The sequence below is a fragment of the Spermophilus citellus genome (genome assembly GCF_964194105.1).
Source record: "Spermophilus citellus genome assembly, chromosome: 4".
NCBI lineage: Eukaryota > Metazoa > Chordata > Mammalia > Rodentia > Sciuridae > Spermophilus > Spermophilus citellus.
Genome location: NC_138185.1, coordinates 144,743,767 through 144,758,695, shown reverse-complemented (window position 1 = coordinate 144,758,695; position 14,929 = coordinate 144,743,767). Strand labels below are relative to the sequence as shown.

The 14,929-nt window shown below is 39.7% G+C and overlaps 1 protein-coding gene across 1 annotated transcript in view; it reads right to left on the bottom strand.

Moving 5' to 3' along the window:
• RYR3 (ryanodine receptor 3) overlaps window positions 1-14,929 on the bottom strand; it is a 518,939-nt gene that overhangs the window by 242,492 nt on the left and 261,518 nt on the right. The window contains exons 12-15 of the mRNA XM_081292880.1: window positions 11,633-11,801; window positions 10,155-10,290; window positions 8,009-8,104; window positions 5,888-6,006 (exon numbers count right to left, since the gene is read on the bottom strand). Of these exons, the coding sequence (XP_081149006.1) occupies window positions 5,888-6,006; window positions 8,009-8,104; window positions 10,155-10,290; window positions 11,633-11,801 (520 nt within the window). The remainder of the gene's footprint in view (window positions 1-5,887; window positions 6,007-8,008; window positions 8,105-10,154; window positions 10,291-11,632; window positions 11,802-14,929) is intronic.

The window sequence follows — 14,929 nt, the reverse complement described above, 5'->3', positions numbered from 1 at the left end:
GCAGAGCTTAATCCACATACAATAGGAACTGTAAAGGGAAAAAGACTCTGCAGAAAGCACCCAGCCTAATGGAGCAATGCCTCACCTATAAATAAAAGGTGCCATAAAGAATCCGGTTGACAGTGCTTAGGCTTTTAGCAGGCGTTTCTTTCTGTTAAACTGAGGAATGGGGGCAAATTCTCTTTTCTAAAAAATTTCATGTAGGCAGGGCTAGCCCACCACAGGGAACACACACACAGTGCCTAGAGGTCATCTGTACTTTCTGATTGAGAGGGGGAGCATCTCAATGAATTCTGGAAAGCTTGGTAGGCAAGACAGACTCTGATGTGTGTTTACCCATGGTCATTTCCTTTTCCTCCTGAGCCCTGAGGACACTGCATTTCCCAACCTCCCGTGCAGGTTTGTGGGATTATATGACCGAGTCTGGGCCATTGGGAAGTAGGTGGATGTGATGTACGTCACGTTTAGGCTTGGTCTGGAAAAACTCTCCTATAGAGCCCTGTGTGTGTAGCATCTCTCCCCAGATGTATTAATTCAACAAAGGACTTGGCAGCCCAAGGGTATCCTTACTGCAATCCCTGGACTGGACTGTCCAGGAGCTTGCTAGAAACACTGATGCTAGAATCCCCATTCTTACTGAACCCCAGGGATTTTGTGTTAAGATGCCCAGAGATCTCCAGGAACTTCATGAGCACATTAGTCTGTGAAGCTCTGCCCTTAGAGAACACCTTTCTCAATGAACACAGAGCAGTTTTCCCATCGACTGGGCTTGGACTGTGATGTGAGCCAAATTAAATATCTATGCTAAGCCACTGAGAACTTGGGGTTGTCTGCCTTAGGGGTAGGCTTCCCTAGTCAACGGTCCTTTTGGTGAGTTCATTTGCTTCTGGTTGTAACCCACATTTCATTAAGAGCCTCTCACTTTGGGATAACATTAAACTAAACAAAACAAAACAAACTTCACAGCAAAGGAAACAATCAAGAGCATGAAGAAAGAGCTTCCAGAATGGGAGAAGTTTGCCACCTGCATCTAGGATAGGGTGATAATTTCCAGGATATACAAAGAACTCAAACTTAACACCAAACTAACAAACAAAAAAAGAAACACAATAACCCCATCAATAAATGGGCAAAGGAACTAAGCAAACACTTCTCAAAAGAAGACATATGAATGATCAAGAAACATATGGAAAAAATATTCAACATCTCTAGCAATTAGAGAAACGCAAATCAAAACTACACTGAGATTTCATCTAATTCCAGTCAGAATGGCAATTATCAAGAATACAACAATAAATGTTGATGAGGATATGGGGAAAAGGGTACAATCAAACACTGTTTCAAATTGGTACAACCTCTCTGGAAAGCAGTATGGAGATTCCTCAAAAAACTAGGAATGGAACCACCATTTGACCTGGTAATACAACTCCTGGGTATATGTATCCAAAGGATTAAAATCAGCATACTACAGTGACCTAGCCACATCAATGTTTATAGCATTACAGTTCACAATAGCTAAGTTAGGGAGCCAACCTAGGTGCCATCAACAGATGAATGCATAAATAAATTGTGCTGTATACATACATTAGAATATGACTCAGCCAAAAAGAAGAATGACTTTATGATATTTTCTGGTAAATGGATGAATCTGGACACTATTATGCTAAGTGAAATAAGCCACTCCCCAAAAACCAAAGGTCAAATGTTTTCTGACATGTGGAAGCTAATCCACAATAAGAGGAGGGATAGAAGTTAAGTGGATTAGACAAAGAGAATGAAGGAAAGGGAAGGAGATGAGAAAAGACAATGGAATGAGTCTGACATAACTTTCCTATGTACGTGTATGAATACACTACCGTGAATCTCACCATCATGTACATCCAAAAGACTAGGGTCCTAATTGGAATAAGATATATTCCATGCTTGCATAATGATATCAAACTGGACTCTGTTATGTATAACTACAAATAACCAATAAAAATTATAAAAGTTACTATTCATCTCATTAAATATAGTCTATTTTAAAACAAAAAACTAAACATAAACAAAGCCTCTCATTTTTAACGCCATTGTTCCCTATCCTAAAGATATGCTTATGAGAATTCTACTTTTATTTTTAAAAAGTTTAAAAAAGTCTTATTTTAAAAAATGCTAACTGTACTTTTGTGATTATTATTTCAAGTTCTATATTTGAAAAATAAGTGCTCTACAGCCTCTGAAAGATTCTGCCCTCCCTGTGCATGAGAGATGAGTGGGTGGGAATGTTTCTATATTGCCATGGCTGCCAGGAAACTCAACTGATTTTATGGAGCTACTGGAGCAAAGATGTGGGAGTTAATAGTTGGCTTCCTTGCATTCATTCCTTTCCTAACCCAGGTGAAACTTTTGATTCTCATCTATACTTTTTTCAGACTAAAGATATTATAATTTTACCATACATTTTTCTCTCAGGTGGCTTTCAAACACTTGAGAAACAAAGAAGATAATATAAAAAATTATCTGTTATGGCTCTTCTGCTTTTAGCAGATTTGGAATAGGGTGGTTTGGGGGATATACTTTGTTTTTACTAATAAAAGCTTTCTCCATGAAAAACTACAGGGCGATTGCTATAATTTTCAACATTATTCTTCCATCAAACAATAAAATCAGTACTACTCAGAGTGTTAACTGATAAGGTATCTGTTTAGTGAGGTGAGTCCTGTACATATGAGTTTCCATCAATTCAAAGACAGACAGCAGTGACTTCTGGCTCTACTCACATCTTTTATTCATTTATTAAACCTCTGACAAACACATACGAATGCCTACATTTGATATCTGAGCTTAGCACCATGAAGATTACAAAGATGGCACCTTCCTTGAAGGTGGGTGAGAGAAATAAATGTGTAAAATTAACTCTCATGAAAGGCAGATTGGAACAACCATTGTAACAAAGAACAAATTGTATAATTGAAAAGACGAATTCCAACTAGGATCAGAAAAGCCTTCATGGAAGGAATGGCACCTAAATTTGTATCTGCTCTTCAAAACTTAGTTTATGTTTTAATTATCTAGAGAAAATTTTGAGGGGTCCTGGAAAAGGAGTAAGGGGGTGCTGAAGGATCCTCAAAAGCCAAGTCTCTGAGAAGTCGTAGGGCAGAGTGTGTTCAGATAAAAAGGCGGTGCGTGGTTTCCAGCCTACCACTCTCATCCTTTTCATTCCCAAGATTGTTATTTCCCTTTAACTCTCTGACCCCAATTTGATCATGCTTTAGATGAGTGGTAATGCTTTCCATGGAAGCAACACAACTATTTTAGAATGAAAGTGGTATGAAATTGCAATTTTTAGTATAAAAATCACTGCTCTTCTATATAGTCTTGATTCTAAGCATATTAGAGGTGACATGAAATTGTTAAATCAATGAGATAAACAAACCTTTTCTAAAGGAAAACATGTCATGACCCCAAAGACCACTCTCATAGATAATAGGGGTCCTCAAACTTCAGTGTGAGAACATTATTTTTTTTTGTGTGGGGGGGGGGTGGGCGAGTGTGTGTGGTGCTGGAGATTGAACCCAGGGCCTTGTGCATGCAAGGCAGGCACTCTACCAACTAGGGTATATCCCCAGCCATGAGAACCTATTCTTTGAAAATGCCTTCTAGTTGTGAATTTTCTACTGTGAAGAGTTCTGTATTTAAATAATTATAAAAGTAAAGATCATAAAAATTAAACAATTCTCTTAGGATAGTAGGGCTCTGAAAAGTTTGAAAACTTTAGCTTGAGAAACACTGTGAAGAAAATTAAACTTCTGGTCCTAGCCATCACTGGTGAGGTGTGGGGCCCCTGGAAAATGGATTTTCATCTCAGAACCATGTCCTGGCCTCGTTATGCCTTCATCAGGTTGAAGTAATGATGCTACTCCAGAGGGCATAATGAAGACTGAAGAGGATGCATAGGAACATGGTCACTGGTTAAGTGCAAAATAAATGTTAGTCATCATCATTATCATTGTTATGAAGACTTCTGGGGCCCCCATGACTCCAGAATTCTCCATGGTGAGTCATTGTCTTTATAAAAAAACACATAAATGATCAGAGACTCCTGAAAAAGTATCACTGGAGAAAACGGCAGACTGGATAAGAAAACATTTTGTTGGCATTTTCCAAGCAAAGATGAAATGTTATGGAAGTCTAGCCTACACTCAGCACAGTATGTTCTTTGCAAAATGACCACAAACACACTGGTGATGACTTGAGCTTGGGTTTCTCTGCAAATAAAAGGTATCCAATCCAATAATCAGTACCAGAGGATCTGAAGTCATGGCAAACCAGCCTTGGCCCCAAATCCCATCAAAAGATAAAAAGGGGACCTTCTTGATGAGAATCTTAGGTACCAAAATCACACTGTCTCAACTTTTGCCACCTTGTCAAAATTTCTCAAAAAGTGCAGTGATTCTAGAAGATTGGAGACTGCCTTCCTAGTATACTCAGTAACTTATCAGTGTGGGTATTTATTTGTAGCCAAGTACAATGACATTCTGGGCCTCAGTTTTTTCAGTTGTGGAATGGGCAGAATACTGGTCAACTTGCTGCAAGCTGAGCCTTTGGGTAAAAGAGGCCATAAGGAAACAGACTATTTATGGATTGCATTATGTACTATTATAGACAAGCCCCTGGGGCAGTGAAACAAGAGCAGCTTCCCTGGCACAGGGCTCCCCTGACATCTGTATGTAGATCATGGCTCATACCTCCTATTGCTCGTGGTTTATCAGTTATTCTTACTACACAGTGCTGACAGGAAGGAACATGTTGGAAAGTAGAAAAGCTGGACAGAGGTTGGAGCCTCATGCCTGCTTTTGATTCACCACATTTGAGAAAGCAATTACAGACCCCACATATTTCTTTCTGTTTGCCAAGCAATTTCACAGATGCTGAGGACTAAGGGCTTTTCTGTTTCCTAAGGGTGTTGCACATCATGTAGTCAATGCTGCAGGGGCTTGATCTCCTGGACTCACTGAAACGTGTCTCAAATATGCAGCCCTCTGAACAACTATGGTGAGAGGAGACGCCCAGGGACTGAGCTTATTTCCCTCTACTCTGCAAAAGCACAGCTGCTGTCCCACATACCCCATCATGCCACCTGCTCTTAGAATGCACCCCTTGGCCTGTGAGTTACTTATCTACCTGCTAATTAGTAGTGTAGCCTCAATATATGGTCTAAGTGTGGAGCCAGAATAAAACTCGTATTTTTATAGATTTCCCTAATAGATCATTGCATCTTGGAGATATAATTTCATAAAAATAGATACATTAGAGATCTCAGAAAATTGACATGGCATGCCACCTTGGTGAGGGGCATTGTCCCCATGTCACAGATGAAATGATTGAGGCCTAAAGTCACAGAGCTGTTTTATATCAAAGAGAGGGATCAGTAGCTTGGGTCTTCCTGTTTACCCATGCAGAATTTCTTTTACTTGCCTTGGTTTGACTCATTAAATCTGATTTCATTTCATAACAAGGCAAGTTTAGCAAGCCTTTCTATATTACTTGAAATCCAATTTCTGTGTATCTTCTCTATATGGCTTGGTGTTCCAGGTTTCCCACTAAGCTTCTAGACCTTAGGAACCAGTCTTGCATAGCTGGCCATGGACAAGGCCCTGAGTAGTGCCCTTCTGTGAGCTGTGTGTTTTTAGGACCAATGATGATGAACAGGGCTTAGGGAAGCTGGAGGGAATCCAGGGAGACCATCTGAGATTTAGTGTGGCTGCCTGGCTTGCAGTGTGCTTGTAGGCAAGAAAGGAAGAAATGAGTCCATATACTCTTCGTAACACAAGGGTACTGAGTGGTGGGGACAGGAAAGCTGGTAAAGTCAATAAATCACTGTTTGGGTCCTTCTTTCCACACTCACCTTGTGATTCCGCCCGTGCTTATCCAGCAGGGAGATGATGGACTTAATGTGACCCTCGGCTATCAGATTTAAGGCTTCTGGGCTTTCAATCAAAATGCAGTGCAAAACTTCCAAGATACCTACATGAATGTGACAAAAAATCATTTGGACATTAAATAACTTGCAGAACTGACCATAATTTAGAAACCTGAGGGTGAAAAAAAATCATCCTGAGGGGACAAAATATCATCAATTCTTTGAATCTATTAAATATTCCCAGCCAGAGGAGAGAGGCAATCATCTCTGGAAGACTTGAGGAGCCTCTAAGGGAAATGCAGTGTGCAATATGGAGTTGAGTTTAATCAGCACTAACCCAGTCTCTCTTTTCCTGGACAGAGGCATGATCTTTATATGCTAAAAAATATAAAGCAGCAGCTATAAAATGGAATTCTTAATTTTATCAAACCAAACAATACTTCATTTAAATATAGATATAAAAATAGTTTCTCACACTTCAGTATAAATTCTAAAGGTCATTCAAGTAATTTAGAAAACATTCTGAACTTGACCTCAGAATCAGAGGAAGTTATTAGTATTTTAGGTGTACTGGTATGTCATACAAACTATAAGTTCACAAAATAAAAATGATTTGGCTTTTCCTCTTTTCCTGACACACTGTATGATTTTCCCTATCAAGTGAAGGCTTAAGAAAAATGAACAAGCATCCCTGCAGCCTGACACACAAAGGTAACAATGTCACAAAAATTCAAGGGAAGCAGATGGCTAACAGTTTCATTTCTTTTTTTTTTTTTTAATTTCTTTTTTTATTGGTTGTTCAAAACATTACAAAGCTCTTGACATATCATATTTCATACATTAGATTCAAGTTGGTTATGAACTCCCAATTTTACCCCATATACAGATTGCAGAATCACATCGGTTACACATCCACATTTTTACATAATGCCATATTAGTAACTGTTGTATTCTGCTACCTTTCCTATCCTCTACTATCCCCCCTTTTGATTTTGTTTTTATCACTTATCCTAAAATGAAATCTACCTAACGAGAGAAGGCACTGAAAAGAAGGATAGAAAGACATGTGCGGTCCTGGACTATGAGAAAAGTATCAAGACCTTTTTCTTTCCAGAGAGGGGACTACATGTGCCACCTGCACTTATTTTGGAAGATGAAAATTGCTGCATCTGGTGGCCTGGTTACTCACCAACAACAGATGGCTCAGGTTCTGAGTCACCAAAAAGGGCTACAGGTGTGATTGAAAGGTGATGGGGGGGCAGGTCTGTGAAGATTTTTCCTCTTATTCTAGGGTCATCCTTCAATTCTACTTGTAACCAAAATGGTTAGGACAGAGTCCAGCAAATAGGAGTATAGCAGGAGTTAGAAGGATAGCAGGGTCACTGGATGGGGGTTGTTTAAAGGACCCAGGATGAAGATAAATGCCCAAAGCAAAATTTAAAAAGGAATGACTGTAGAAGGCTGCATTACAGCAGTTAAATCAAGTTGTATAAGTATCAGGAAACTTTGGGACTTTGTTCCTTGTTGTTAAAATAATTTTGTGAGGCTGTTTGGTATAATGTTGGTTTGGATCTGAAGTGACCACCACAACCAAACGCTCATGTGTTAGGCAATACAAGAAAGTTCAGAGGCAAGATTATGAGATCTGTAACCCCATTAGTTCATTGAATTAATAATTTGCATGGACTACTGGATGGTAACTATAGGTAGGTGGGGTGTTGCTGGAGGGAACAGGTCATTGTGGGAGTGGCCTTGGGGACTATATCTTGTCATTGGCTCCTTGCTCTTGCTGTCTCTGCTTCCTGGCTTCCATGACCTTGGTAGTTTTCCCTTACCATGCCCTCCTGCCAGGATGTTCTGCCTTACCTCAGGCCCAAAGCAATGGAGCCAGACTCACCATGGCCTGAACCTCTGAAACCATGAGTCCCAAATAAATGTTACCTCCTCTAAGTTGTCCTTGTCAGGTATTTTGATAACCATGAGGAAAAGCCGACTAACATAGAGGGTTATTGGCAAGGCGGAGGAAAAGATTTAGCTTTGTTTTCTTTTTTTTACAGAAAGAAAAAAATTCATCTTCTCCAGTTATTGTTTTCTGTCAGTTCTTACCTGAGGATGATTCTAGTCTGTCCAATTTGCTGATCAGCCAGTCAAGGTTATTGGAGAACTGAGCGCAATTGTTCCTGTTGCCACGAATGAGAGCAGCTGCAAACAAGGAAAGTTCTGATCACCCAGGTTAAAGTGCATAACGATGGGCATAAACACACGGAAAGCTGGCAAATACCTCACCTGATCAGGAACCAAGCACTGAATGGCAATCTGATGTGCTTAGCCCTTTGATACAATTCTGTTTCTATATTTAGAAGAGTGAAAATCTAGCATTCACTCACTCACTTGACACATATGGTACAGTGGGTTGTTGAGAACAGAGCCATGGGGTACAAGAGGCAGATTCTCTGCCTTCATCAAGAAGGGGGTAGAGATAATAAACATAAATTAATAACTTCAGATAGCAATAAGCAATAATTGAGTATCTGCTCATTTACTGATTTAAGAACTCAACTTCCTATAATGTTTTATAGCAAGGGATTTGCTATTCTTCAGTGCTAAAGGAAGGTGTTCCAGTGAACACAGCTGGAAAGGTTTGTTAAACTAATAGATACATGATAACAAGTAACAATTGCATATCTGAAACATACCACTGTGTGACAGTAGTTCTCAAGGTACGATCCCTGGATCAGAAATGCCAGCATAACGTGAGAACCTGTTCTAAATGCACATTCTCAGGTCTGAGATGAAAACTTGGGCAAGGGCCTGGCACCTGGGTTTTAACCAGCCCTCCAGCTGATTCTAATTCCTGTTTATACTTGAAAGCCATTGGCAAATGATATTGCAAAGAGGGAGAGAATGTGCTGTCCTTAGAGTTTTGCCAGTCAAGGCTATGTATGTAACCTTTCACCCTTGAGGCAAATACAGTAGATGCAAATCTGGAACAAGTCCATGTAAATGAATTAGCCCCCAAACAATTTTCTGAATGTGGTTGGTTCATAGGGCTTGGGATTTTACCAAGGTTAGTAAATGGTAAATTAGGATAGAGAAATATCTCCTCCAAGACCTCTATTCTGCTTCTCCAGAGTCAGTGAGGGTAGAATTCCTGAGCTGCTATTCGGGTCAGCTTCAGTGAACGTAGTAAGCACAGAGTTCTGGACTCAGACTGCTCTGTCTCAAGCTACAGCTCTGTCACTAACTGGATATGTGACATTGGGATAATAGCATCTCTGTGACCAGTCTCTTTATCAATAAAACAGAAATAATAACAGGAACTATACTTCAAAGTACTGCTTTGAGGATCAAAAAGGGATTCTATTCCTTGGCACCCAGAACCCCTTAAATGGTAGCCATTACTGTTATAATAACTACCAAGTTTGAGCAGTATCATTACAAAGGACTAGAGTTTTTGGAGACCTTACAAGTCACACAGTATATGGTAAGAGTCCTATTAACCTGATCCCCAATATGGAGAACAAGTCCAGATTCATGTCTCTGTTCTCCTTGGGCCCACTGAACTTTCTAGGAACTTCTCTAGTGGGACACACACCTCAGAACAAAGCCCTAAGAAATGTTGCTTTGTTACAGCATTTGAGTCATTACTGGTGGCCACTTTCTCACACAGGCTGATGCTGTCCTCTGAATGGCTGCTGGGCTGGGCCTATGGGATAGACACTGTTATTCCAGGCAGCATAACATCACCTCACATCCAGGATGTGATGTGAAAGGGGGTGCTAGAATATTTTTACTTCTTGCCTGTTTTCATTCCATCAAAGCGAAACAACAGATATAACCAATGGGAACTGTGACTGACTACCAAGTGGACAAATGAAAGGAGACAGAATTTAAGAGAATAACAATTCTCAAGCTATAGATATTATCTTTGCAAAAATTTAAAACTAGAAGATCTGTTCTGGTCCTGTTTCCTTATGCTAAACATAAGGAACAGAGGTTTGGAGAATTTGACTGTCAAGGGTTTCATAGGTAGTTTTGGCAAAACTGATCAACTTCTGCTTCCACTTGCTGCTGACTTCCAGCTCCGAGTTTGGAAAGTACAATAAGCTACTATTTAATAACAAACAGTTCAGTTAAAATCAAATGGTTAACAAAAGATTCCCAAGGAGGAGGCTGGAAAACAGGTTGAGTGCTCCTATGGAGGTCTCAGGTACCCTAAGTCTCCCCAGGATGGAGCATCATGTGTACTCACCTAGCAACTTGTACAGGAGGTTCAGAATTTCCTTCCAGGCCATACCACTCTCCTCCCTTGCAATCCCAGCAAAGTGTGCCACACTATTGTAGATATTTAAGCGATCAATGCAGTTTAACACAAGGGCCAACATTCCCTGCGAAGGAGAGTTGAGGAAAAGGAAAATGTTCCTGATGAAGAAAGCAGGATCCCTTTCTCTTTTCCCTCCTACACCATTCACCTTTTAGAGTAGACAGTGGAAAGATGCAAGGAGACTTTCACGGTAGCAGTTTTGTTTTTCCTTCTTAAAACAAATATGCATTTTGATGTCTCAGAGACCTAAATAGCATCCATTTCAGGAATGAGTCAGCAACCTCCTCTGATGAGTTTGCCCCCACGTGCCGTGTTTAACTCAATCCAGGGACATATTGAGAAAGAGGGAGGGGAGAATGAGTCTCACAAAAGCTTGCTTTCCGTCTGGTTTGAAGTGATTCTGACTCACCCAGAAATAGTTCTGGATATAGTACCTATTTTTCTCTTAAATAAGTTCCAGAAATTCCATTCAGATATACAAGACAACTATGCTTGCTTCCTCTTTCCACCTCCACCCCCCAAAAGGTGGGATTTAGAGACAATAAAACCAAAAAAAGAATTTTCAGCTATTTTTCCATCCAATGTGCAATACTATGCCACCAAGTAAAACCATCTGTGCCTAGCTGTTCTTAAATAGTAGGAGGGAGATGTTAAGTGCAATCTCAATAGCTTATAAAGCATACAAAATCTGCACCCTCCTCAGCCCAAGTCTGCTTTGGCCAGAAGACCTACTAGGGATGGCTCCACATGCTATACCACTAATTTTGGCAGTGCCCAAAGGACAATCCCTGCCCCCATTGCATGGAAAGCTAAACATGATGCATCAGATCATGGACGTCCAAATTCGGAGGTTTGTGAATTGAGTAAGGTCATACCCAGCTAGCAATGGGGCCAAAATGAGAGTGTTTAGGTCTTATAAATCTTCAGTCTGATTCTAAATCTAGAAGCCACCCCAGTGACTCAGATGCTCAAGTTCCAACATGAAACCTTGCATCATCTGTATCTTTCAAACCAGTTTTAAAAAGACACTCTGGATGTGCTAGAATCTAGGCATATGCATTTTTCAAACAGGTTTCCTAGGTAATTCTGATGTCTCTAAAATTTGGGAACCACAGCCAAAGCCATGCTATAAGCTTAGATTTACTGAAAGTGGTTTTTGGATACACATGCGGCACTGAAGCTTTAAAACCTAACTAGTTTGAAGGTGCCAATCACTGCTAATGTAAGTGGGGGTGGCTGCTGGGGAAGGTCAGCTCCCAGTAAAGCCTTTTCTTCCTAGCTTCTGCATCTGCTTCTTGTTCTCCAGCTTGTTTGTAAACTTGTTCATGCACAAGCTAGATTATGGTCATAGGGATATTTTGCTCTGGATGCAAAGAGAATCTCACTTTTAATTTTTTTAAACTCACCTCTTCCTTAAAAAGATTCTGTCTGTTTTTGAGGGAGCGAAGTTTGTTCTGCTTATCTTCATGCCGCATCTCCTCCTCTGGGGGCTGGAAGTAGGCTATCAAGTCCTGTAGGGTCTGAAGGACCTCTTCTATTGGCAGGGTGACCGGGGCAGCTGTGCGATTGTTTCCACTAAAAATCATAAGATGACAGACTCACACACCACTCTCCAGTGGGGCCCTGACAAGCATCCACCGGGTCCTGGCTGCGAATGGCTTCACAGTGGGCACAGCTAACCACTTCTTGGGGGAAAGCTCTGTGCCAACAGCTACAAAATGAGGTTGGTCAACCCATAGAGCAATAGAAGAGAATATGTGAATTCAATTTTAAAGTTATTTCATAACAAAGAGAAATGATTCCTTTTCACATTCATTTTTCTCCAACTTATAACTTATCTTATTAAAATTGCTGCAATATTTCAGTATTTAGCTTCAAACAGGTCTTCCCAAAATGTGTGATAATGATTTTATGTAATCTAAATGATGAATTTCAACTGCAGTTATTAAGGTAGTGACTTCTACATGTAGCAGATGTCTCCCTTCTAGTTACCCTGGGTGTCTGTCACACTTTTTTCTCTTTAAATTAAAATGCTTAAATAATAAACTTAGTAACCCACAGTTATTTTAATCCCTGACACCTTCTTCTTGGAATAGGTTAAACAGGCTTCACTGGGTCTCACCATTCATCTACATCTTTGTTTTCTTTCTTTCCTCATCTACCTCTTTCTGTGTCTTTGTTTCCTGAAATGTCTGCATGAGTGTTTGTCTTTATATTTCTATGTGTGAGCATGCACATGGCTTCTGCCTTCATTCCATCTGTAGAACGTCTCTCTTTCCCAGTGTCCCCCATTTCTTGGGATCTTTCCTGTCTGTGTTAATGTCTGCTTCTGTTTCTATGTCCCATCACCTCACTTTCTCTACCAACTCTCTGTTGTGTTGCTTCTATCTTCCATGGTTCGCGATCTCTTTTTAACTTTCCAAACATTTCTACAGTTAAATCCTTTCACAGATGTGGAGAGAAACCACAAACCTCTAGAGATACCAAAGTGAGCCTTCATTGCCACTTCTCCTTGTGGAGTACTCCCATGAACCTCTCTGAAGGCAAAGACTGAGAGAAGAGGAAAGAAAAAAAATGGAGCCATCCCCTGTGGAATTGCATCATCAAGTCCCATGTGATTGAGAATTGGCTGAGTATGCAAATAACATTGGGGCTCCTCCTTGTTCCATTTCTAAGGAGTTCTACTTTGCATTCACAGTGCATTTGTCACTCAAATACTGTTACATATTAACCTGGACACATGCTAAGAAAAGGTCGTCTCTAAGCCTAAAGCCAAGACTCAACAAACTAAAAATGCACAGGAGGTAAGGCGATAATCATTCCTACTTAGTATTAAAAAAACGCCATGTGTTTTACATGGGTGTGGATCACCAGTGGGATATAAGCTCATTGGAGTCAGGGAGGTATTTTCTTCCCATAAATGTGTAGCCAACTCCTCATAGGACCTGGCATGGGATAAGTCCTTAGTTAAGTGATTGCAGATGGCTGCCTGGGATATCACTGGACACAGAATTAATGTGGAAAAGAGTGCAACAAGGACAAAGACTGAGGCTTGGGAACACAAATCCAGTATGACTTTTCACTTCCAGATTCAGTGAAGGAATGAATTCATTTTCCTAAGGATTTTAGAAAAAAGTCTTAAGGGCTAGACTTTTTCTTTCCCTTTCTCTTTCTCCTCTCTTCTCCCTTCCTTCTTACTATTTTTGATTATGTAGGGAAATATAAAAAAGCAGTTTATATATGTATTTTTCTCTTTTTTTCTTCTAATTGATTTAAAAAACAGCTGGACATGTTGGCACACACGTGTAATGGGACTGAGGCAGGAGGATCTCAGCCTGGGCTACTGAGAAACCTGTCTCAAAATAAGTAAATAGATAAAATAAATAAATGGGTTAGGTTTATTTATTTTGTAAATAAATAAATAGATAAATAAATAAATGTAGCTTAGTGGTATAGCATTCCTCAAAATAAAAGGGCTGGAGATGTAGCTCAGAGGAAGAATAATCCTGGGTACAATTCTTAGCACCGACCAGATGGGTATACAGCGGAGTTCTACAAAACCTTCAAAGAAGAATTAATACCAATACTTTTCAAGCTATTTCAAGAAATAGAAAAAGAAGGAGCTCTTCCAAATTCATTCTATGAGGCCAACATCACTTTGATCCCAAAACCAGACAAAGATACTTCAAAGAAAGAAAACTACAGACCAATATCTCTAATGAACTTGGATGCAAAAATTCTCAATAAAATTCTGGCGAATTGAATACAAAAACATATCAGAAAACTTGTGCACCATGATCAAGTAGGATTCATTCCTGGGATGCAAGGATGGTTCAATATACGGAAATCAATAAATGCTATCCACCACATCAATAGACTTAAAGACAAGAACCACATGATCATCTCGATGGATGCAGAAAAAGCATTTGACAAAGTACAGCATCCCTTTATGTTCAAAACACTAGAAAAACTAGGGATAACAGGAACTTACCTCAACATTGTAAAAGCTATCTATGCTAAGCCTCAGGCTAGCATCATTCTGAATGGAGAAAAATTGAAGGCATTCCCTCTAAAATCTGGAACAAGACAGGGATGCCCTCTATCACCACTTCTATTCAATTTAGTTCTCGAAGTACTAGCCAGAGCAATTAGACAGACAAAAGAAATTAAAGGCATAAAAATAGGAAAAGAAGAAATTAAACTATCGCTATTTGCGGATGACATGATAATATACTTAACAGACCCAAAAGAATCTACAAAGAAGCTGCTAGAGTTAATAAATGAATTCAGCAAAGTGGCAGGTTATAAAATCAACACGCATAAATCAAAGGCATTCCTATATATCAGCAACAAAACTTCTGAAATGGAAATAAGGAAAACCACTCCATTCACAATATCCTCAAAGAAAATAAGATACTTGGGTATCAACCTAACAAAAGAGGTGAAAGATTTATACAATGAAAACTACAGAACCCTAAAGAGAGAGATAGAAGAAGATCTCAGAAGATGGAAAAATGTACCCTGTTCATGGATAGGCAGAACTAACATCATCAAAATGGCGATATTACCCAAAGTTCTCTATAGGTTTAATGCGATGCCAATCAAAATACCAACGGCATTTCTTGTAGAAATAGACAAAGCAATCATGAAATTCATATGGAAAAACAAAAGACCCAGAATAGCAAAAGCAATTCTAAGCAGGA